The 22622-nt window shown below is 42.1% G+C and overlaps 1 protein-coding gene across 1 annotated transcript; it reads left to right on the plus strand.

Annotated features, from left to right (window-relative positions):
* The first annotated feature begins 4907 nt into the window (after positions 1-4907).
* On the plus strand, positions 4908-21626 carry LOC120736230 (cyclic nucleotide-gated cation channel beta-3-like). The gene is made up of 16 exons (XM_040036220.1): positions 4908-5012; positions 5426-5480; positions 6867-7023; positions 10319-10479; positions 10622-11133; positions 11212-11262; positions 11347-11433; positions 11537-11601; positions 12973-13095; positions 14669-14810; positions 15543-15702; positions 15863-15960; positions 16058-16141; positions 18600-18718; positions 18852-19004; positions 20933-21626. The coding sequence occupies exons 1-16, from the start codon at positions 4908-4910 to the stop codon at positions 21255-21257; spliced, it is 2397 nt and encodes a 798-aa protein (XP_039892154.1). The 3' UTR covers positions 21258-21626.
* Positions 21627-22622: the final 996 nt, after the last annotated feature.

A 22622-nucleotide genomic window follows, 5' to 3' on the forward strand; every position in this document is an offset into this window, starting at 1 on the left:
TGCTTCAAGGCCTCTAACAATATTCCTGTTTCCACAAAAACAAGGCTCACAAGCCTTAATGGCTACAGACGCATCTCATTGACCTCTGTAGTTATGGAAATAACTGAAAGTTTGAAAGCTTTGTGCTGTCCCATCTCCAATCAACCACAGCTCGGAGCTGATTGTGAACAGGACATACAAAACCTCACAGGACCTCGTCTTCCTGCATAACTCTCCAGTGGACACTGTGTAGTCCTTACATTTCCTGAAAAATATGAACAAGGACCTACTTCCTGCGGCAGCTGAAGAAGTTCAAGCTACCAAAGTCAGTGATGGTGAAGTTCCACTCCTCCACTATGTCCTCATCAGTGTCTAGTACACTGCTGCCAAAAAATTCTGAAGACCATATGTAAATGTATGTACATTTTTTGTATTACCAGTGTATTCCACTACAGATTACAGAATACATGGCCCAAAATCTGGTTTGTAACATATTCTGTTAGGTTACTCAATGTGAGTAAGGTATTCTGAATACTATTATTATTACTGAAGGCTACTCGCCACTGAGCTAACATTGTTAGCTGGCGTTAGCTGAGATTAGTTAATAGACCGCAGACTGTTAGACTTGATGGACAGCATTAACAACCTGCTAGCTGCAAATAATCATGTGCAGTTCTGAAAGCAATACCAACTAGATTTTTAAATCTTAATATAAAATGAGTCACAGTAGGCTGGACATTAGGTAAGGCTGCAATTTTTGCAGTGGTTTGGTGTAGAAAACTATTTCTTTATCAGTAATATGTTTTCATTCTATCTGCTTTCAGAACTGCACGTGATTATTTGCAGCTAGCAGGTTGTAATGCAGCCTTCATTAATAGTAATAAATCACACAGCAATAGTACATCGAAGATGCTGAAGTGGCACATAACCCAGGTTGCTACCACAACTAAAACAAGGTAGTTGTTGAATGCAGGGAGCGGGACCACACCTCCATACACATCCCTTCCGGTTCTGTCTATGTATGACACCCCCTTCTAGAAATGCTGTCAAACCTAAAATAAGGGTGTGGTCCCAGCTAGTCAATGTTAGCTACATCTTTATATAGCAAAGTGCATGTGGGCAAACTAAATTTATATATGTTCAACAATATTCCTCCACCCCAGCACTGCTGTACCTAATGACTTTTTTGGTGATTTGAGGCATTGATTGCTTATATCACAATGCATTTAATTTTTAAGGCAAACACATATGAAATATTTAACTGACTCGCTCTCAAAAATAAATCTACTTGGTTGCCTCTGCTGTATGTACGTATAAGTATTCTGCACCCTCTCTCTGTGTATTTCTATTAATTTTCCATGTCATCAGGCAAATCAGTAACACAACATCTCTACTACTTTAGACAGTGGAATAAGTTTTTTTTCATTAACTTGAAGCAGTCTTTTAAACAGCCTCGTTCGCTGGAACAAATTGTTGCCTTATTGTCTCCTACTGAATGGAGGCCCCTCACGTAGTAGCAGAACAGATTTTATGGCATTGTTAAAGGAGTAATCATGATGGCATTTCTCACAGTGATTATTCTCTGAACTAGCCTCCCTCAGTTAGGCCTTCTTATCATTTCTAGACCCCCTTTTGAGAGCTGTTCTGTATTACACCAATTAGCACACTGAGTCATATGTGACTGGACACTGAGCAACTCAGCCGCTTCCACTCTGTGCTATAAATCTATTTCTAGCTGTTTCACTGACAAGGTATGCTGTCACTGTGCTGCTGACTGACAGGAGTAAATGTGTGTTTGTGTGTTGGATGGTTCAGCCTGGCATTTTATTCCGCTATTAAATGTTATTAAGCATCCTTTTATTGCTGTATTTTACTGTGTTTTAAGGATAATGCCCTTGAATTAAAAAAAATACAATGTTAAGGGCTAAAGGCCCAACTCTCTTGGTTTAATGGAAAAGGAGCAGATACCAATACCCATCTCCCTGTATAAATGGACAGTAGAGGGCATGAAAAAGTCATCTACACCTTCCTGAACTCCAAATCCTCTCGTGTACCTCAAACGAAGTCGATGGTCCTTCAGACCGCTCAGAAATACATTGCACAAAGCCCGTGACTGAGTCAAGCCACCATCTGCATCACGCTGGCATTTTGTGGGTCATTCCTCAGCGTGACAACAGGCATAGAAAAGCATAATATGAGCTGAGTGGGTGATAGTGCTGCAATTCTACTCTTAATGACAACTGAGAGTGTGTATGTTTCATTGTAATAAGGGCTAAATGAAAACAGGAAAGCATGAAAGAAAATGACAATGACAATAAAGTGAGATCTGTAGGTGAAAATAACCATATTTCTGCAGGTTCCAAAAAAGTGCCAGTGACTATGAAATCAGCTTATTGCATTTAGGATGGCCCCAGTGTTCCGATGAGCAGGTCCCTATTAGGAAGGTAATTGGTTTGGCGGATTACTCAAAAAGTTATGGACTGATTTGCATGAAAATTTACCAGAGGTCAGCCTTGGCCCAACTTCAATGCGATTAACTTTGGAATAAAATATAGTTTCAGATCTGGACTGAGTATTTTTGTGAGATAAAACTAAATTGGACATTTTGCATGATGTCTTCACATAAAATGTGGAGGAAATCTTTTTTAAAAATTGAGTATGTGGAAATAGAAATGTTAAGAAAAGAAGTTCACGCCTCTGAGTTTATCCTTCTTGCATCCCAACAGGAAGTTACAAGAAGCCTAAACACATGTCTTTAGCATGGCCTCGAATAACACAGAGACTTTATGTTTGGGTTAAAGTTAAAGATAGGTTTGCTCTCTTAAATCAGGCTGGTGGCTGCTGAACCAGAGGAATTCTGGTTATAGCTGAGGCAGATTCTCATTACTGCAACAAAAATATAATGGAACGACTCAGTTAGTATGACTGTACAAGACATTTGCAGTGGATTTAATGTTTTAGGTCTCATAGTACTGCCATCTGTAGGCCAGGTGAGGAAGTGCGTCTATTTCAGCTTTAATTCAGTTTTTCAATTCAATTTTATTTCTACAGCATCAAATCACAGCAACAGTTGCCTCAATTTATATTACAATAATACATACAGAGAAAAAACCCAACAATCATATGACCTATGAGCAAGCACTTTGGTGACAATGGGAAGGAAAAACTCCCTTTTAACAGGAAGAAACCTCTGGCAGAATTACTCCAGATGTAACGGGACTCAAACCTTCCTCAGTAGATAATGGTTCTCACTGTGGTTCATGAGTCCTAAAGCCTTAGAATTGGCTCTGTAATCCTTTCCAGACTGATAGATATTGGTGACTCAGCTGTTTCTTTAGATCGCGGTGTGGTGCGCTACATTTAGAGATCTTTTAGCCTACTTTACTTTGTCTGACAGGTTCTGTTTAAGTGATTTGCTAATTCACCAACTCAGAGTGCTATTGAAACAAAACTCACAGTTAATATTTAATTTAAAAAGAGAGGAAGTTGCTTTTTCACACAATGACAGGTAGGTTTGGGTGGCTTTTCCCTCTTTGTCTAATATTAAAGTTTGATGATCTGGAACATGTGTGAAAAATATCCACAAAAAAACCTAAGAAATCAGGAAGGGGAAAGAAAAATACTTTTTCACAGCACTGTAGCTCTGAAGTATGAACCATTATAATTATGGTTATCTGTAACATTTAGCTCTAAATGTGAAAGAAAAAGACTTCAGAGTGGCACAGTTACAAACCAGCGCCATCATACACTTACAATCATTTTCAGTTTTTACTTTGAAGTGTCTTTTCAGTCTTGCTGTGACTGACGTAAGCTGTTAAACAGTGGACCTCTCATCATGTTGAAAGTTTAGCTGTGAAAGAATATGAAAGAATTCCTCATAGCCAGAGTGAAGACAACAGCATCACGATCACTGCTTCGTTTTGCTGAATGCTATGAATAGTTTGACCCTGCAGCCAACATGCAAGCTGCAGTGCTGCTGCCGTTGGCCATCTGCAGGTATCTGTTTAGAGAGATTAGTAAAAGTGCTGATGATGCGAGAGCTGTGCCTTGCACTCCCGACTGCACACTAAACAACAACTCCCAGACTAAATTAAACACACACTTAGCCCAGAGAAGCTCTCAACAACTTTTAAGTTTTGTTTTTAGCTCTAAAAATGTTTCCCAGGTCCACACGTAAGCCATCTCCAAACTGGCCATGGACATGAGCTGATTACCTGCACTGAGACCGCGGCAAGACTGGAGTTGGTTGTATGAGAAGCGGATCAGCCTGTTTGATTCCCTCCTGCCCTGCTTCAGACAGCAAAGTACTACAGTGAGTAAATGAGAGCAGCGGGCATGACGCACTCATGACCACATTTTAACTCAGTGAAAGGACACAAGGACAGAGTCACTTTGACCTCTCAGTGAGCTGGTGTATATCTAGTTGGGTCATTCAAACCCACTATGTGGACTTTGTTTGATCACTGTCTTCCATCCTTTTACAATGATACATTCAACGGGAATGGCAGTTTTTTAAAGTGTATCATGACTCGAGAGTGTGTCACTTACACACTCTCGAGTGTGTAAGTGACACACAATAAGAAGAATGACAGTGTGCTCCACAGACATTCACACTCATGCATGCTGTTTAAGCAGCCCTCCCTGCTTTAGTGGTCACCCCTAAGCCAATTGAGGGATGGGCTGACATGTCACTGCTGATGGTGGGGGCTATGCTCGGTGCAAGAGTATTAGTCCTGCTAAATACAGTAATGCAATTAGGGCCAATTTGGTTATGAGGACACGCTGAATTAAAACCGGTGGAGAAGAAAAGGTAGGCGGAGTGAAGGGGATCAGGCTAGTTGAGGGATCGTTTTGATCCTTGCCTCCCGCCACACTCCCCTCATACAAGCAGCAGGCAGTACGGCTGATGCACTTGTAGGTTTTTAGACATGTTTGCAAAGTTGAAGGGTCTCTTTAGCGGCCCGCAGGTGCCAGAGGGCTCTGGGACTACTAGCAAAGCCCCTGACCCAGCTCCACCTCCACCTCCAGCCAAGGTATGTGTTCCGCCTGTATATTCAGTTATTAGACTAACTATAATAAATCGTTATTGTCAACCAGATTTTTTGACTGGTTACAGACATGAGCAGTGGCGTCTCGTCTGCCTCTATCATTCAACCAGCTGGTCTGTACCCTGGCAGCAAAACAGGAAAAAAAAACAAATAAAATTGTTTCACTACCTCATTGAAATCATTCATTACCCAAACGGGCACTTTGAAATTTGTTTCATCATGAACGCAGCCTGTTTTTAAAAGTGTCCATCAGGGGAGGCAGTCATTTGTCAAACGCTGAATTCACCATTCTTTAAAACTGCCACTGAAATTAAAGCGTCACTCTTAATGGCCACTGTTTGACAAATGGAGCCAGGCGTCAGATTTTGTGAAGAAAAAAATGTTGATTTGTCGTGTAGGAGGAGAAGCCAGCTGAGAAGGAGAATGAAGACAAGAAAGTGGACAAACCACAGGGTGAGTCATTCTAACGGCTGAAAAGTTTGCCGAGTTCCTTTTTTTTGTCCCATCCTGTGAAATTAAAACAAGACTGACTGTTAATATGTTGGGAACATGAGAAAATATGGATTATTTTAAATTTCGCTTCATTTTGGTTTCCCTCTTTATTTGTCAGGGACTGTATACAAAAACAATTCATCTAACATGACAAAGGGTTTGTTGTCCCTGCACAGGTCATCGAGCAAATAGAAACATACGCATCATCATTTTTTTAAAAAGACATACTAATACAAATGCAACTGACAAATCAACGTAATAGGCCAAACACCCACATCTAAATCCACCAATATCCATCCACATAAATACAACACTTGTTTATGCCATTACAAGGGAAATAAGTATGTAACGTTTTACTGTATAATAAGCTTCTTTACAAATGTATTTGCTAATTAGATACTGCAGTGAAACACAGTGTTACTGAAACACCTCCACACTTCAGTATTATTCTGTTTATTCTTGTTATTTGTATAAAGCTGTAGAGCATCATGAGGATTCAGATACATCATAGTTATAAAGCACAAACAGTCAAACGAGTGACAAAAAGGGACCAAAATAAGAGAAAGCCTTTGGACAAATGTCCAATATGAAACGTTCAGCCTTGGACGACTTCTCTCGTGCCTGCTGACCGTTTCCATTTTAGTTGAGTTTCCTCGACTGCTGAGCTCGACAAGAAATTGAATTTCACTGATTTGTTGATTGTGTTGCTGAAAGTTTGAATGGCCTTTTGGAGTCGGAGTGAATAACATCAGGTTTGTCTCCATCATCCATCCAGGTTCTGTTACTTCATTCTGCTGATCCCACGGTTGCCTAATGTGTCTGAAAGCCGGACAGAAACACGGCCAGCTAATAATCAATCCCTCAAATGTCATATTCAGCGTCTTGTCTCTCTCTTTTACAGATGTTACAGGTATCTTTAATATATGATGAACTAAATAAAAATGGTTTCACATAACCAGTGCAGCAAAGATGCCAAAAAAAGGATGAACATATTTACAGTTTGTAGTTGCTTCACAGATGGATGACAAGCAGTTATAAGACTAAAGGGACTATAAGGAAAACACATAATACAATGATGAGGAAATTAGCAATTAAAAGAAATAAATGGGAAAACAGAAACCATTATAAATATAAAACTTAATCTAATGTATTGTTACGGTTATATTTCTAAATGTGTAATATTTTTATAAAGATGTCTAAAAGAAATGCTTTACAGGAAAACAAACGATGCAAAATAAATAATTAGGTAAGATCAAACATTTTTTATTCTTCTTCCAGGAGGTGAGGACCATTTCTAACAATCTTGAAAAGCCAAAATAAACGTAGGATTTTTTTCCCCTTTCTTAGAATCAGCTCCATCACCGGCACCACCCCCAGCCCCTGAACCAGCACCATCAGCGGCCTCGGCACCAGCTTCAGCACCAGCTCCTGCCCCAGCTCCAGCTCCAGCCCCAGCCTCGGCTCCGGCTCCTCCACCAAACCCCGATCAAGCTGGAGCTGAGGGGTAAGACCTGCGCTTGCAGTGTTGTTTCTTCTACCTAATTTTTTCCAGGCACATTTCATTTGAAAGCGGGTGCACCGACAGTCAAAAGCATTTACAGAGATTAGTTACAGTGTGTTTATCCTCAGAATATCAGCCCAGCCTCCAAACTCCACTTTAGCTCACTGCAAACACACACCTGCCAAGTGACACCACAAACCTATATCAAAGTAATCACCCCATGGACGCTAATTAATCAGATTCCCTGGCAAGAGGGCGGAGAGGGAGGGAGGGTGCCCACGGAGATAAGCGCAGCATGTGAGATCTTTACCCGCTGGAGCAACATGCATATTAAAAGAGGGATGGCCTGAAAGTGGATTAAAAGATTTTCAGTTCTTTAGGTTTTAAGGAGCTCACCAGAGCTGCTTCTGGTCCCTCAATAAACACTATGAAGGCGACAGATAGAGGCAGCAACGGCTGATCCTCGTAGTTCTAAGCACAGGTTGGATTTCAACGAGGATATGATATATATGACACAACAATGGTGGCAAGAGCCAGAGGCTCCAGGTGGAGGACAGGTAGCGTGCGTGTGTGTGTGTGTGTGTGTGTGTGTGTGTGTGTGTGTGTGTGTGTGTGTGTGTGTGTGTGTGTGTGTGTGGTGGTGGTGGGGTCAGTGTCAGCCAGCAGCTTAAGTAATGTGTGGAATAAATAGTGTCAGAGCTCAGAGGGGATCCTGAGGTACTCTACAGAAGAGCTAGACTGGGATTTTTTACTGCCAGTGCTACACAAAACCTGAAGTGTGTGTGGTTTACTCTGTGTCCTTCTCATATATAAACCGCCCAAGTATGTGTCCTTCTTCTTTTATGAGGCATATTAGTGAGATGAAATGCTGCATCGCCTTTAGGGTTGATTAAGTCTGCAAAGGCTTCCTACCAGAACCGGTGTCACCACGGCATTGGCTCACTTTCTTTAACTTTCTTTCATTTAGTTTCCACAAACCAGGGGCGGTACTCCAACCCAGCAAAGTGTACCATTTACACACTGAAAACAATGAAAGAAACGATGGAAAAACAACCTGACAATTAAGTGTGAAAATGTACTGACTTTAATTTGACTGCAGGGCCTGATCTCAGCATGTAGGATGTGTCAGTTTAAACATGGTGTATTGTTCTGTCAAAGGCACTACAGAATTTTATCCACTAGAGGGAGAGCATCCATCATTCTCACAGCTCGGCCGAAGTGGAAGACCGCTATTGGCCTAGCCTGGCCTGACCTCTAGATCTGTCCTCCCTGACCCAAAGTGCCCTAACCTTAACCACAAACGGGTGAAGCTGGACTCCATCCATTTGGCTCTGCAGTGAGCACCACTTGGCTGATTGCATTTATCCGTGTAATGTGATCCTTCTTATGTCACAAGTTATTTCTCTCTGTGATTCACTCTTTTTAGCATTTCAAATCACAGGTACTGAGCTGGGTCCTGAATGAAAAGGGAACGATTGTAAACTGAAATAAACACTGAGGATGGTCGCAATGCACTGAATCAAATATTTCTACATTTATATACCTTAAATGTGTATTATACTTTATCAGTGATGGCAATAACGGAGTTACAAGTAACGGCATTACTTTTTTCAGTAACGAGTAATCTAACTAATTACTATTCCTATCGTTACAACGCAGTTACTGTTACTAACAAGAAAATGCGGCGCGGATGCGTTACTATTTTTCAACAAACAGACAGTTGAAGCTGTGTTCAGCTTACTGCACCTCATATCAGTTGCACGGAAGTAGCTGTCTACGTAAGTAATCTGGGCGCTACAGCTTTAAGCAGCTGCGAGCGCTCTCGCGGACGGCAATCACTTTCTGGCAGACGATCACTTTTTGGCACAACACCTGGAGCTCAGGGGGGCAAAACAATCGCATGAGTGCTGCTGTTTGACTGAGGAAGAATAAAGTAGTCGTGGTAAGCCAATCACATGACCACTTCAAAATGACAAAGTAACAGGGTGATATATACCAGTTTTTAAATTGTGCAGATAGGCCACGTAAAACCAGAATCCTGATAAATAATATATACGCTGCGTTTTTTCCTGAATAGTTTCGTCACGTTAACGTCTAAGGACAGCGCTAGCAAGCACTCTCTGCTTATGACCAAAAAATTAAAAACCTAAACAAAAACAGCCCGTTCGTGTTGGTGGAAAAATGTACCATGCTGACCAATCAAAAACTTATATTTGTTTAGGAAAAGGGTGAAGTTTTAGGAGTGACAGCAAGAGAGAGAGAGAGAGAAAGAGAGAGAAAGAAAGACAGCAGAAAAAGAGAGAGAGAGCGTGTAGTTAATGTCTTGTCTTCAGTGTTGGTCAAGTTACTTGAAAAAGTAATCAGTAACTAATTACTGATTACTTCCCCCCAAAAAGTAATCCCGTTACTTTACTAATTACTTATGAAATATGATTCAATAAACATGTCTGTTGTTGTTATGGTAAAAAATATAACTTTTTCTACTCAGATTTTATGTTTTTTGTCTGACTTTAGATCAATTATGTTAATACAATATGTCAAAATGAAAACATAACTGTAAATTCAGACATGTGAGGTTGTGCTGAAAAGGATGATACCAAACAAGGCAAAGTAAATAGTTTTTAAAGGTGAAATGTAGAGGAAAAATCAAAGTAACTTGCCCAACACTGTACTTTATATATGTCCAGATAAGACAATTTAAAAGAACACTCCACTCAAGTTATGTGAGTTTTGACCGTCTTCCTTACATCGTGAACTCCAACCGGACATGGCAGATGGTTGCCCCTCCCTCTGTCAGAGGTTTCTTTCTGTTAAAAGGGCGTTTTTCCTTCCCACTGTCGCCAAGTGCTTGCTCATAGGGTTTGATTGTTGGGGTTTTCTCTCTGTTATTGTAGGGTTGTTAAAATATAAAGTAGCTTGACACAACTGGTGTTGTGATCTGGTGCTACACAAATAAAACTAAACTGAAAGAATGTGAGCCTGGCTAGTTTGGGATTGCAGATATATGACCAGAAAACCTCTTAATGCATGTTAAAGTAAAGTTCCAGATTTTTCAGAGTAAAATCTTACCTCTAGGCAACTTTAAATGCTGGAGTAGAACAGGTGTTGAATCATTAATGCCGAGTGGCATTAATGATTATTACACAACTTTTCCTGATTTGTTCCTTTTTTTTAATTGGTTGAAATTCCTCATTCACATCAGGAATTTTTAGGAGTTTTTATGATTTTTCTATCCTCGCTACATCAGAAACTCACTCACTGCCAATAACAGCGCAACTTTCTTATTTTGCTTCCTCAGAGAGGAGGGAGTCCCCCCTCCACCTCCCCCCATAGTCATCAACAAGTACTCAGATGAGCACCTCAGAGCCATAATCATGAAGATGAGAGAAAGAAAGCAGCTCTTCAAGGAGAAAGTGACTGATCAGTATGCTTCATCCCCTGAGATAACCCCTCCTGTCAGTGAGTGCCAACACAAAACCATTCAGTGCTGCAGATTTTCTAATATTTCTAATATCTGTGGATGTTATTGTTTTCATGGGGCAGTAAGGAAACTAATTCTTAATATTTAACTGTTGCTCACTCAGCCCCTTTATCCTTTCAGCGCCACTGCTACGCAAAGACGACTACAACAGAGTCATAGAGGAAAGGAGACAACAGGCAGAGGAGGCACGGATAAAGAAGGAGGAGGCAGACAAGAAGAAAAAAGAGGAGCAGGAGAAGAAGAAAAAGGAGGATGAGCAAAAGAAAGCAGAACAAAAGGCAGCAGAGGCCAAACAGCAGGAGGAGAAGAAGAGTATAAGAACCAGGATATCCGAGGCAATGTGGTCAGTGGTGGACACTGTGCTGAAGCCACTCGAGGACCTGATGGACTCTGTGTTTGGGCAAACCATAGACCCTTTCACGGACCGCCGCTACATTGCATGGCTAAGCTTGGTGACTGTGGCCTTTAACTACAACACGTGGTTCATCACGGCCCGCCTGTGCTTCCCCTACCACACTGAGATCTCCATCCCTTACTGGTTCACCCTGGATGTGTTGGCTGACATCATCTACCTGGTGGACTCTGTCATCTCCCAGCCCCGCAAACAGTTCGTCAAAGGAGGAGACATCATTGTAAGTGGGAAATGATCCTGACTGCTGACAGAGAATAACACTGGCCTGAATGACAAAGTCACTTTTATTCCCTTGCAGAAAGACAGAGTGATGACAAAGAAGCACTACAGAGATTCAGAGAGATTCCTGGTATGATCACTTAAATCCCTTGAGCTTTGAAGTTAAGTACTTAATTAGAGTCAGCGGCCTTACAGCTGTCTGTCTCTTTCACAGGCAGACGTGGTGTCAGTCTTGCCATTTGACTTGTTGTACATCCAATTTGGATTCAAATCTGCCTTCAGACTCAATCGTCTACTGAAGGTAAATCTACTTAAATAATGTTTAGATGAATGAGACAATAAACAACACCTATTAAATGTACTTTGGCTCTCATCTGGCTCACATTTCCTCACCTGTTTTCAAGATGGACACATTTTTTGAGTTCAGTGATCGTCTAGAGAGCATCATGGCCAAGGCTTACATCTGGAGGTAAGACCATCCATCCATGCATCCATCCACCCACCGATCCATCCATCCACCCACCAACCCATCCATCCATCCATCCACCAACCCATCCATCCATCCACCCACCGATCCATCCATCCATCCACCAACCCATCCATCCACCGATCCATCCATCCATCCATCCATCCACCCACCCATCCATCCATCCACCCACCAACCCATCCATCCATCCATCCACCAACCCATCCATCCATCCACCCACCAATCCATCCATCATCCATCCACCCACCGATCCATCCATCCACCCACCAACCCATCCATCCATCCATCCACCAACCCATCCATCCATCCACCCACCGATCCATCCATCCATCCACCAACCCATCCATCCACCGATCCATCCATCCATCCATCCATCCATCCATCCATCCATCCACCCACCCATCCATCCATCCATCCATCCATCCACCCACCCATCCATCCATCCATCCACCGATCCATCCACCGATCCATCCATCCATCCACCAACCCATCCATCCATCCATCCACCGATCCATCCGTCCATCCATCCACCGATCCATCCATCATCCATCCATCCATCCATCCATCCACCCACCGATCCATCCATCCATCCATCCATCCACCGATCCATCCACCGATCCATCCATCCATCCACCAACCCATCCATCCATCCATCCACCAACCCATCCATCCATCCATCCACCGATCCATCCATCCACCCACCCATCCATCCATCCATCCATCCACCAACCCATCCATCCATCCATCCACCAACCCATCCATCCATCCATCCATCCACCGATCCATCCATCCACCCACCGATCCATCCATCCATCCATCCACCAACCCATCCATCCATCCATCCACCGATCCATCCGTCCATCCATCCACCGATCCATCCATCATCCATCCATCCATCCATCCATCCACCCACCCACCCACCGATCCATCCATCCATCCACCGATCCATCCATCATCCATCCACCCACCGATCCATCCATCCATCCATCCATCCACCCACCCATCCATCCATCCATCCATCCACCGATCCGTCCATCCATCCATCCATCCATCCATCCATCCACCGATCCATCCATCCATCCACCCACTGATCCATCCATTCATCCTTCCACCGATCCATCCATCCATCCACCAACCCATCCATCCATCCATCCATCCACCGATCCATCCATCCATCCATCCATCCACCAACCCATCCGTCCATCCATACACCGATCCATCCATCCACCGACCCATCCATCCATCCATCCATCCATCCACCCACTGATCTATCCAGTATACAATGCAATTAACTGAGATAGCAAAAATGTCAAAATGTGGCCATATCAATAACTCTCTTTATACCCCTCTTAGAGTGATTCGCACAATTGGTTATCTGCTCTTCATGCTCCACCTTAATGCCTGCTTCTACTACGTGGCCTCAGAATATCAGGGCATTGGTAAAACTAAATGGGTCTACTCCGGCCTAGGCAGCGCGTAAGTACAGCACTTCTATACAGCCACTTGTGTTTGAGTTGGAGGGATTTTCTCATCTTTTTTTCTGCCAACTCTTGATGTGGACCTAGCATGCTCATACTGTATTCTGAGACTCTGATAGAGCAGCTTTTGCACGAGCAGTGTTGGGAAGGTTACTTTTAAAATGTATTCCACTACAGATTACAGAATACATGCCCCAAAATTTTTTTGTAACGTATTCCATTACATTACTCAATGAGAGTAACGTATTCTGAATACTTTGGATTACTTAATATATTATCATGCTTTTTTACAACTGCATGAATGTACTATTGCTGTGTGATTTATTACTATTACTGAAGGTTACTCGCCATACCAATACCAACTAGATTTTTAAATCTAAATATAAAATGAGTAACAGGGAGGGTGGACATTAGGTAACTGCACTTTTTGCAGCGATCTCGTATAGAAAACTATTCCGCGTATATAAAACAGGTCCGCGGCTCTGAACCGTAAAGGCGTAAAACCATAAAGGGACCTCTGGCTAATACGTTGGGTTCGTGTTGCGCTCGTAGTTGAAAACTGGCTTTACTTTGTTGTCTGGGTCAACTTTGCTAGCGAGAGACAGAGAGAGGCGTTGAAAGGCTGCTCCAACCGAATTTATTGTTTCGGAGGAAAACACGAACACAGTGTACAGTCGAGTCTTAATAGCTTACTTACAACTGGGCTCATCAGGCACTCTTCTTGGCTGCAGTTGTTATTATTATATTTACATGCTTCCAGCTCCCGTTTCTGCTCGATGACATCTTGTACTTTTCCTTTTTCTCCCTCCCTCGCTCACAGACACATAACGGGTATGGCAGTCCATTCTCCCTGCAGCACGGACTGCACTGCCCATCAGGCTACATTCTTTAGGGCTATGCCTGTAGCATTCTGCCTATTGCCTTCATATTAAATCATTTTTTAAAATATTTCTTCACATCATTATGAGATGCGAGATTGAGGCACAGGCATTTGAGCCTCTTAATGCGTGTTTTGTTTGCGTTTCCACTGGCAGGGAAACCCAAAATAGAGAGAGCATAGGCGAACATATCAAACAGGAAAATACCGCCGTGTAATCCCTTTATTTCAGCAAAGTAACTGTATTCTGAATACCACCTTTTTAAACGGTAACTGTAATGGAATACAGTTACTCATATTTTGTATTTTAAATACGTAACAGCAGTACATGTATTCTGTTACTCCCCAACACTGTGCACGAGTCACAGTTACAACAAACTGTTTTTTCTTCCCTCCCTCTGTGCAACTTTCTAATGATTGGCTGATGGTTTGAAAACAGTGGCTAGGGGAACATCTGTACTCACAAATGACCATATTAAACATGTTCACTCACCAACATGATACAGAAAGGTAGAAAATGAGCACACAGGAGGATAATGTTAGCAATGCATAACAAAAAGTTATAGCAGAGAAACAAAATTACCTAAAAAAAAAGTCTCTGGTTTATTGCACAGAGTTATGAGTTCCAGCTCACAAAGCATCCAGTCAAAATCTTTCATATGTCCCATGTTTGCTGCTGATGCTGTGGCTGCAGTTACCTCAGCTGCTTCTTCTATGCCGAGAAGTCCCTGCTACTGATCGCCGAGTTACCAACTCCTGACACCACATTCGGGCTGATCTTTCAGATGACCAACTACCTTTTCGGGGCATTCTTTATGTCCACCATGCTTGGCCAGGTAGCTTCTTTCTCGTAGCATTTTTGTTATTTTACTTTCTCTTTTCTTTTAATATTTTTTTTCTCTTTAGGAAGCTAAAGCAATTTCAGCAAGACATCAAGGAAATCGCTCAAACGTGCCCAGAACCCACCACTGCCATTTTATGCAAAACAAAGAAACAAACACCATTTTCCCCCACACGACCCCAAAACATCCAATACAGTTTATGACACCCCTCTCTGACACACCCCCCCAAAACTCTCCACAGGTACCTGCGTTGTTACTACTTTGCTGTCCGCAGTCTGATCAACATCGGGGGTCTTAATGAACCCGAAACCGTCTTTGAGATTACCTTTCAGATGACTAACTTTTTCATGGGCGTCTTTGTGTTCTCCAGTTTGATTGGACAGGTAACACAGAGGACACTCTGCCCCATAGCATGAGTCACAGCCTCCAGCATCCTTATTTCATCTGGAGTCCTGATTAGCATCCTTTTAGCATCATTAACTGCAAGTAGTACTAGTAGTAGTAAACGATTGTCTCTTATTCTCCCCCACTTGTCCTGTTTATGTAGATAGATGAATAAACCTGCAATACTCCAGTATCGATTACTCTGTCTATAGTATTTCACTGGTTCCCTGTGATGTCTTGACTGTCAAAAACAACAAAAGCACATTCATTCTACTGTCTAAGTGAGAGGAGCATTTATTTAGTTTAAACAAAGGTTTTCTTCTTATCATCATAATGTCTCAGATGAGAGATGTCATTGGTGCAGCGACAGCAGGACAGACTTACTTCCGTTCTTCCATGGACAACACTGTGGAGTACATGGTGACCAATCACATCCCGTCTTTGATACAGAACCGAGTCCGCACCTGGTACACCTACACCTGGGACGCTCAGGGCATGCTGGGTCAGTAGTCACTGGATAAAATCTTCATTTCAGTCTTTAAGAGTGTGTGAGAAACGCTTTAATTATAGGACACAAATCAGACGTCAGTCCTACTATTGTGCCAGGTGCAGAAAGTTTTAACACTGAATTAAATAATAATTCTTCATCTCCGTGTTTTCAGATGAGTCCGAGCTGCTGGACAAGATGCCTCTAGTGATGAGAACAGCCATTGCTGTGGACATCAACCTGGCGACCTTCCAGAAGATTGATCTTTTCAAGGTGCACACTCATTAGAAAAAATAAATATATACCCCAGACAGTAACTGGGAGACTGGGAGATGGTTGGTCAGTTAAATATCTTCATATGTTTCCACAGGGCTGTGACCAGCAGATGTTAGTGGACATGTTGCTGAGGCTCAAGTCAATCATTTATCTGCCCGGAGACTTTGTTGTGAAGAAGGTGTGTTAAGTCTTACACAATCATCGTCAACTTCAAATGTGAATGAAACACAACAAATTACTTAATTTTTTTTAAGTTTATCATCATTTTATGCCAACAATTGAGGGACATTAAATACAAAAAAGTAAAAATGTGCTGGGGAGGATAAACTGATGTTGTGTAATCAAACTTGGCAATAAGGAGATACTCATTTTAGCCCTGATTCACCGTATGATGACAAGCATATAGACTGTAAAGAGGCAGAGGAAAACACACTTATTTCATTGTGATGACAGATTTTTACATTAGTTACAACTGCATATCCTCCATTGTCGAGTACATTTTTAGCTAACTTATTTTTTTGCCACTTTAACGTCAAAAATATCCAAGTTTTGTTTCTCTAAAATTTAGAATTATGATAAAACCTCAGACAGCGTTGCATATTTTACTTTTAAATTTGGAAAAATGACTTTATAATCTTATAAAATAGTTCATTGTCAGGGTCTGCGCTGGCAGACCGTGTGGTGACAGTAGGATGACCCAAATGCAGACACTTGGAGCAAAACTATAATTTAACAAAGGGGGAGCGGTTTATTTGTGGCTGGGTAAAGGTACCAAAAAAAGGCAGATGAACACTAAGGCAAAACTAACTAGAACTAAACTGGGAGAAATTACATGCTAAAAAAAAGAGACAAAGATCAAAACCTTGAACATGGAAAAACATGGAAAAACATGGAAAAACCTGGAAACAAGGAGGCAACTCAACAGACGACCTGACAAAGACTAAATGAAAGCTCACAGACTATATATAGACAGGAGGTGATCAGGGGAAGTGGAAACACACGGGGAAACAGCTGATACAAATGAACATGATGCCACAGGGGAAGCAAAACTAAACACATGGAACATGGAACATGACACCGTCAAAATAAAACAGGAAGCACGCAGACTAAGACACACGGACTTGACATGGTGACAGTTAAGAAGCGGGCGAGGGAACATGGATAAACATGGCAGACAGAGGAGACATGGAAAGAGCACAAGGAGGGGGAACAAGGGAATGGAAAAGGGACACATGCACATAAACACAGAGGGAGGGACACAGAGGACAGAGACACAAGGGGAACCTAAATGGACAAGGAGATTACACATGACAAACAGGGGAGACAACGGGAGACAAAGATATCTCTGAAACACACAATGGGCAAGGGAGACTTAAACACAGAGACTTGACGCACACTGACCAACATAGTGGAAAGACACGGACATGGGAGGAACCCAGACAGACGAGAGCTAAATCCAGTCGTTAAGTCTGACGTCACTAAACTCCGCTGCAGGTCCATATATCAAACGATCACTATGGCATTACTGAGAGTTGAAAAACTGTCTAAAGTCTTTCATCTTTAATAAAATGATCAGCGTTCTGCTCTACCAGGTGTAACAATTGAGTTTAACATCCAGGCATCCCTGAAAACGGAATTTATGACATTTAACGGAGTCAGAAGTTAGCAGGAAGTTAGCTCGCTAGCTTCTATCTAAATACAATATCGCATGTCCTGACTGCGGGGTTTTGGAAACAAATTAAAACGTACAGCTCTGTTACCACTTCCAACATAAATGAAGACTGAAAACTAAACAGCAGTGACGTTTGTAGGGTTACTGAAGTTGGGCTAGCTGGTATATAATGATGTGCTACGTGACCGCTAGCGACACAGCTATGTTAGCATAATATAAACAAGCTAACTTTTTTTCCACTCGATAAAAGTTAACGTGAGTGTTCTCGGTGGTCAGGAACAAATGTAATCGCATGGCAGGATGCTGTAAAAGGACCAAACTTCAGCCAGGAGAACAACTGAGATAATCCATCCACAATACGAGGTTAGTCATTCATATACTGCTGCATGGGCTGGGCTGTAGTTACATCCTAAGGTTTTAAAAACTGAGCTTAAATAAATGATTAGCGGTAATAAAAGCCGAGGGAGGTCAACAGGGATCACTGACTGTTTTAGGAGCTTTTTGAGATTAAATAGAAGAAAATACAAAACATTAAACATGTTAACAACACAAAAGCCATATTAAACGCAGACTACTTTAGGCCCGGAAGTAGGATTTGTCACGTCATCACTTAGCGACCGGATAGGGAAACAGAGCTCAATATCAGCAGAACTGGCTGAAGCCTAAACTGCACAAACAAGAACATCATAATACAAAAAGGAATGAAACTCAAAATGCTGGATCAAAGGAAACAGCCCATGACAGTGATTTTTTATTAGGTTAATACTTTTTTTTCCTCCAAAATTTACAACTTTAATATCAAAGAATGTCCGAGTTCTTGTAGGTCTGAATTTATGACTTTAATCTCAGAAGTTCTGTGTATATAAAAGCCCACCACAGGCTTCTTTTAAAGCTAAAATGCCCTTTATAAGCACATACACATAAAACATCCCTTCAGTAATTTATTTGTGTAAATTATTTGTAGGGTGACATCGGTAAAGAGATGTACATCATCAAAGGTGGAGCGGTGCAGGTGGTGGGAGGACCCGACAACAGCATTGTGTTTGTGACACTAAAAGCTGGTTGTGTTTTTGGGGAAATTAGGTGAGTTCAGATACACGCGCACAAATATATACTGATAATTAATCATATCAGAGGCAATTAATCACAATCAGTGAACTTACAAAAACATTTAGAAATATTCAAAGAGAAAATGTTTTCTCTTTCTGTTTCTTAGTCTGTTGCAGTCCTCCAAAGATGGAGGGAACAGGCGCACAGCTAATGTCAAAGCATACGGCTTCGCCAACCTCTTTGTCCTGGAGAAGAAAGACCTGTTTGATATTCTGGTTCATTACCCGGAGTCGCAGAAAGTGTTGGCCAGAAAGGGCAGGTGAGTCAAAGGATTTGACTCAATATTTCAGAATCAGAATCAGAATACTTTATTAATCCCGAAGGAAATTAGGGTTACAGCAGGCAGCACGCTAATGGCGCATGCGCACTTACAAAGGAACCTTCTGACCAACTTTACACAAACATCACATTGGGGAGACATGTCAGAAAGGTAGGCTGATAGGAAAAAAACAACGAAAATACATAACATGAGGTAAGAGGAGGAGAAAAAAAACTCCACTCAGACTGAGCTCCTAGTGGGAGAACAGTTTGATAACAGAAAAAACACCTCAGCACAAAAAGCACATGACTATCAATACACCATAGAAACACAAGACAAGCAACAGGGGCGGGTAAAGGGTAAGAGAGAGCCAGTGTAGACAGCACATCCGGTCCTGCAGCATGTCTGAGCTGGTCCAGTCGACTGCCCCCGGTAGGGCACAAGCACAAGCACAAGCATCGAAGGCGTTTGGAAAGGGAGGGGGGATCAGTGTGTGCATATCAGTGTATGTGTGTGTGTGTGTGTGTGTGTCCAGAGTTCAGCTGAGACAGTGTCCTTCGCCCCGCCAGGCTAAGTAAACAGTCTTCCAGCCAACCCAGATGGCCTTGCATGGAATGGGGGGAACAGTCTAAACACAGTCGTTATCAGGGTGTTTTGTTCAGCTCCAGCCTTGAGGCCGCAGCTGGCGCCAAAGGGGTCTCCGCATGAAGTGATGATAGTTTTTACTTTAGTGCGAACAACTCATATGAATTTCAAAGCTGTTCTAACAGTCCAAGACTGGTCTCTCAATCTCCTGTTGGAGAGCCGTGAGCTTTCTATGATGTTATCCAAACTTACGTTCCGTGATGTTGTCATTCTTTTTGCTCAAAGAGACGATTCTGAGAACTCACGACCGCAGTGCACTTCCCCAAGATGTGATCGAATTTGCTCTCAAAGGTGTTATTTGAGCTAGCCCCTCCAGATGTAATCCAGTTTTTCACTCAGAGGTCTTGTTCTGAGTATTCACAGCAGCGTTCTCCAAGATCTTCTCCGTGCTGCACTCAATGAGCCCATTTTTAGAAACTCACGCCTCGTCCCATCATTTCAATCCCAGCGGGCAGCCTTGTGGGGGTTTGAACAGCCGGTTCCGCTTCCTTAATTCTTCGATAAGCCAGGGCCAAGCCAGCTCAGATCAGCAAGAACCCTGTTATCATGGTTCCAAATAGGTAGATATCTTCAGCAGTCAGGCTCACCCGAGCCCAGACTTCTCGTTAAGAAGGGGTGTCAATTGCATTCAGAGACCAGTTGATCAAATCCATAATTCCTCTTTTAGGTTTTAGAGAACAGACTGTGAGAGAGTGTTCCAGGGAAAAGTAATACAAAAAAAACACGAGACTAGACAAGGACACAAGAGGCTAAGCAGGGAAGCTAAGGGAGAGGAGGAGAGGAGAAAAAGTGCGACCGCCTTCGCTGAGAGCCAAAGACTATTTTTTGCTGCTGATTTCACAAAATAACTTCTGTACTTGGTGGTTTATATACTGGAAACCAATGATACACTATCTGTGAGGGGGGAAGTATGTGAACATGTATAAATGGTAGCGATTTTTAAGATAAAATTCCAGTCAGGTAGTTTTACACACAAGGAAAACAATCACATGTTAGTGGGTGGACCTATTTTTATTTTCAAGGCCTGATCTTTAAAACAGCACATGTTTGTGTTGTTTTAAAGACACAACACATGATTACAAACAAAGCGAAAAGAAAAGTGTTATGTGGACGTCAGAAAAAGGGCTTTTGGTGATGTTCATCAGGCTGGGATACCTTTGAACAGTGAGCTTCCCCTTCCTGTCAGTGTGACGCATAAATACACATGTAATCCCTGAGATATGAAGTTTCCACATGATAATAATAAATGCTGCTGTAGTAAACAAACCTCTGTACCTCTGTAGGAAACTGATGAAGGCCAAAGGTCCAGCAGCAGCTAAAGTTGAAGAAGAGAAGAAAAAAGGACTGGCGCTGTTTGGACCCAAACCCCCCACACCCAAACTGCTGCGCGCTTTCGGCGGGACAATTAACAAAACGTTTATCAACAAAGTGAAGGTAACTACACCGTTCTGTCCTAATAAATGCACCCCAAGTGATTATTACATGAAAGTCATTGTGCTGATTCTCAGTTTGTGTTTGTCTCCTTTTATTGTTTCCCCAGACTTCCAGTACCAACTAATAAGGAGCATGGAAAGTTTTTTTTTTTTAATAACTCCTTTTTTGGAGTGAAGAAAATGTATCTCTCATGGAAATGAACTCATTTCTGTTGAAAGCACCTTTCAGATGATAGTTTTACTGCTCTGTGTGTCATCCTGTCTAATTTAATAATAACAACAAGCCAAGACCATGTGTACCTCAACTACTGCCCCTAGTGGACACTGCTATGTATGTACTTCGTTCATATGGTTTTTATACAGTATAATCGGTCGTTTTTCCCGCTGTAGGCGTGGAAGCCTGCCTGAGATTATCAGTCAGTAAGAAGCATGGTGACAATAATGTTGACAGTTTATATTATTTGACTGAGTTTTAATAAATAAATATGTTTGAACTGCATTCATTGTATTTCTCTGTTAGCCTTGTGTTTGTGAGAGCAGGAGGTCACATCCAGGCTAATCCTCACCTGCCAGTGACAGTACGAGGGCCGATTAACTCAGCTGCCTCTGTTTTTGTGAGCCCCACAGACTAAAATAAACCAAGCATTAGCACACCAGCTACTTTCATTGTAGCACCGATGGTTACTGCAGTGAATTTAATGTTATCCATGATACAGGATATTCAGAAACTGATTATACTCTTTTTACCTGCCGTCTCCTCCAGCTTACGTTGATCAGGTATAGGTTTTTATATAAATTCGCTAACATATTTAAAAAATAGCACTGGTGCTTTTTGGTAAAAGTCTTTTTTCTGTGCTGTGCTCACAACTCCAGGAGAACCATTATTTCTGCTGGCAGTGATTGTCGGCTCAGCTCGTTGAGCTGCTGTTGGCTCCTGGAGAAAGGGGAGTGCCTAGAGGGACTTACTGATTCCTAGAATTTTATTTGCTTCAGTCTGCTGTTCAGGTTTGAGGTAAAGACTCCACAACAAGCAGTTCAGGTACTCTTTCAAAGACCTAACATCTAAAAAAAAGAAGTTTGCAGAAGAAGCAGTGGAAAGGTCAGACTCTTTTCTGTCTGGCCATGTTCAGCAGGTTAAAGAAGCTGATCGGGGCTCCTGAGCCTCGTCCTGCCCAGGCTGCTGCCGCTCCGCCTTCTGCCCCGGCTCCACCGGCTACGGTAAGAGCTTAAATCTCCCTTTATTTTAATTTGACAAACACTGTGTTCATCCAGTGGACACACCATTCAAATTAAACATTAATCAGGTTCATTGGCTTCTCCAAGCTTGTCAGACTGAGCTGTATTAAAATACACAACAGGAGGTGAAAGCCTCTGAGGCAGCTTGACACTAATATGGACAGGAGCTGTCACTGGTTCTTCTTCAAAACATAGGCTGGTGCTGCACAGGTTGATACTACACTGGCAGGCTAATCACTGCTATTTGTTCTCTTCCCTCTGCCTGTGTTTTTAATTTACAGCAAGAAACGCCGCCAGAAAAGAA

The sequence above is a fragment of the Simochromis diagramma genome, unplaced genomic scaffold (genome assembly GCF_900408965.1).
Source record: "Simochromis diagramma unplaced genomic scaffold, fSimDia1.1 OVJJ01000271.1, whole genome shotgun sequence".
In the NCBI taxonomy this organism is placed as follows: Eukaryota; Metazoa; Chordata; class Actinopteri; order Cichliformes; family Cichlidae; genus Simochromis; species Simochromis diagramma.

Bases quoted from the DNA above. Each gene is read 5' to 3' on its own strand.
- LOC120736230 (XM_040036220.1), top strand. From the start codon at position 4,908: ATGTTTGCAAAGTTGAAGGGTCTCTTTAGCGGCCCGCAGGTGCCAGAG. The intron at 11,263-11,346 runs GTATGATCACTT...TCTCTTTCACAG, and splicing joins GAGATTCAGAGAGATTCCTG to GCAGACGTGGTGTCAGTCTT. The intron at 16,142-18,599 runs GTGTGTTAAGTC...AATTATTTGTAG, and splicing joins GAGACTTTGTTGTGAAGAAG to GGTGACATCGGTAAAGAGAT.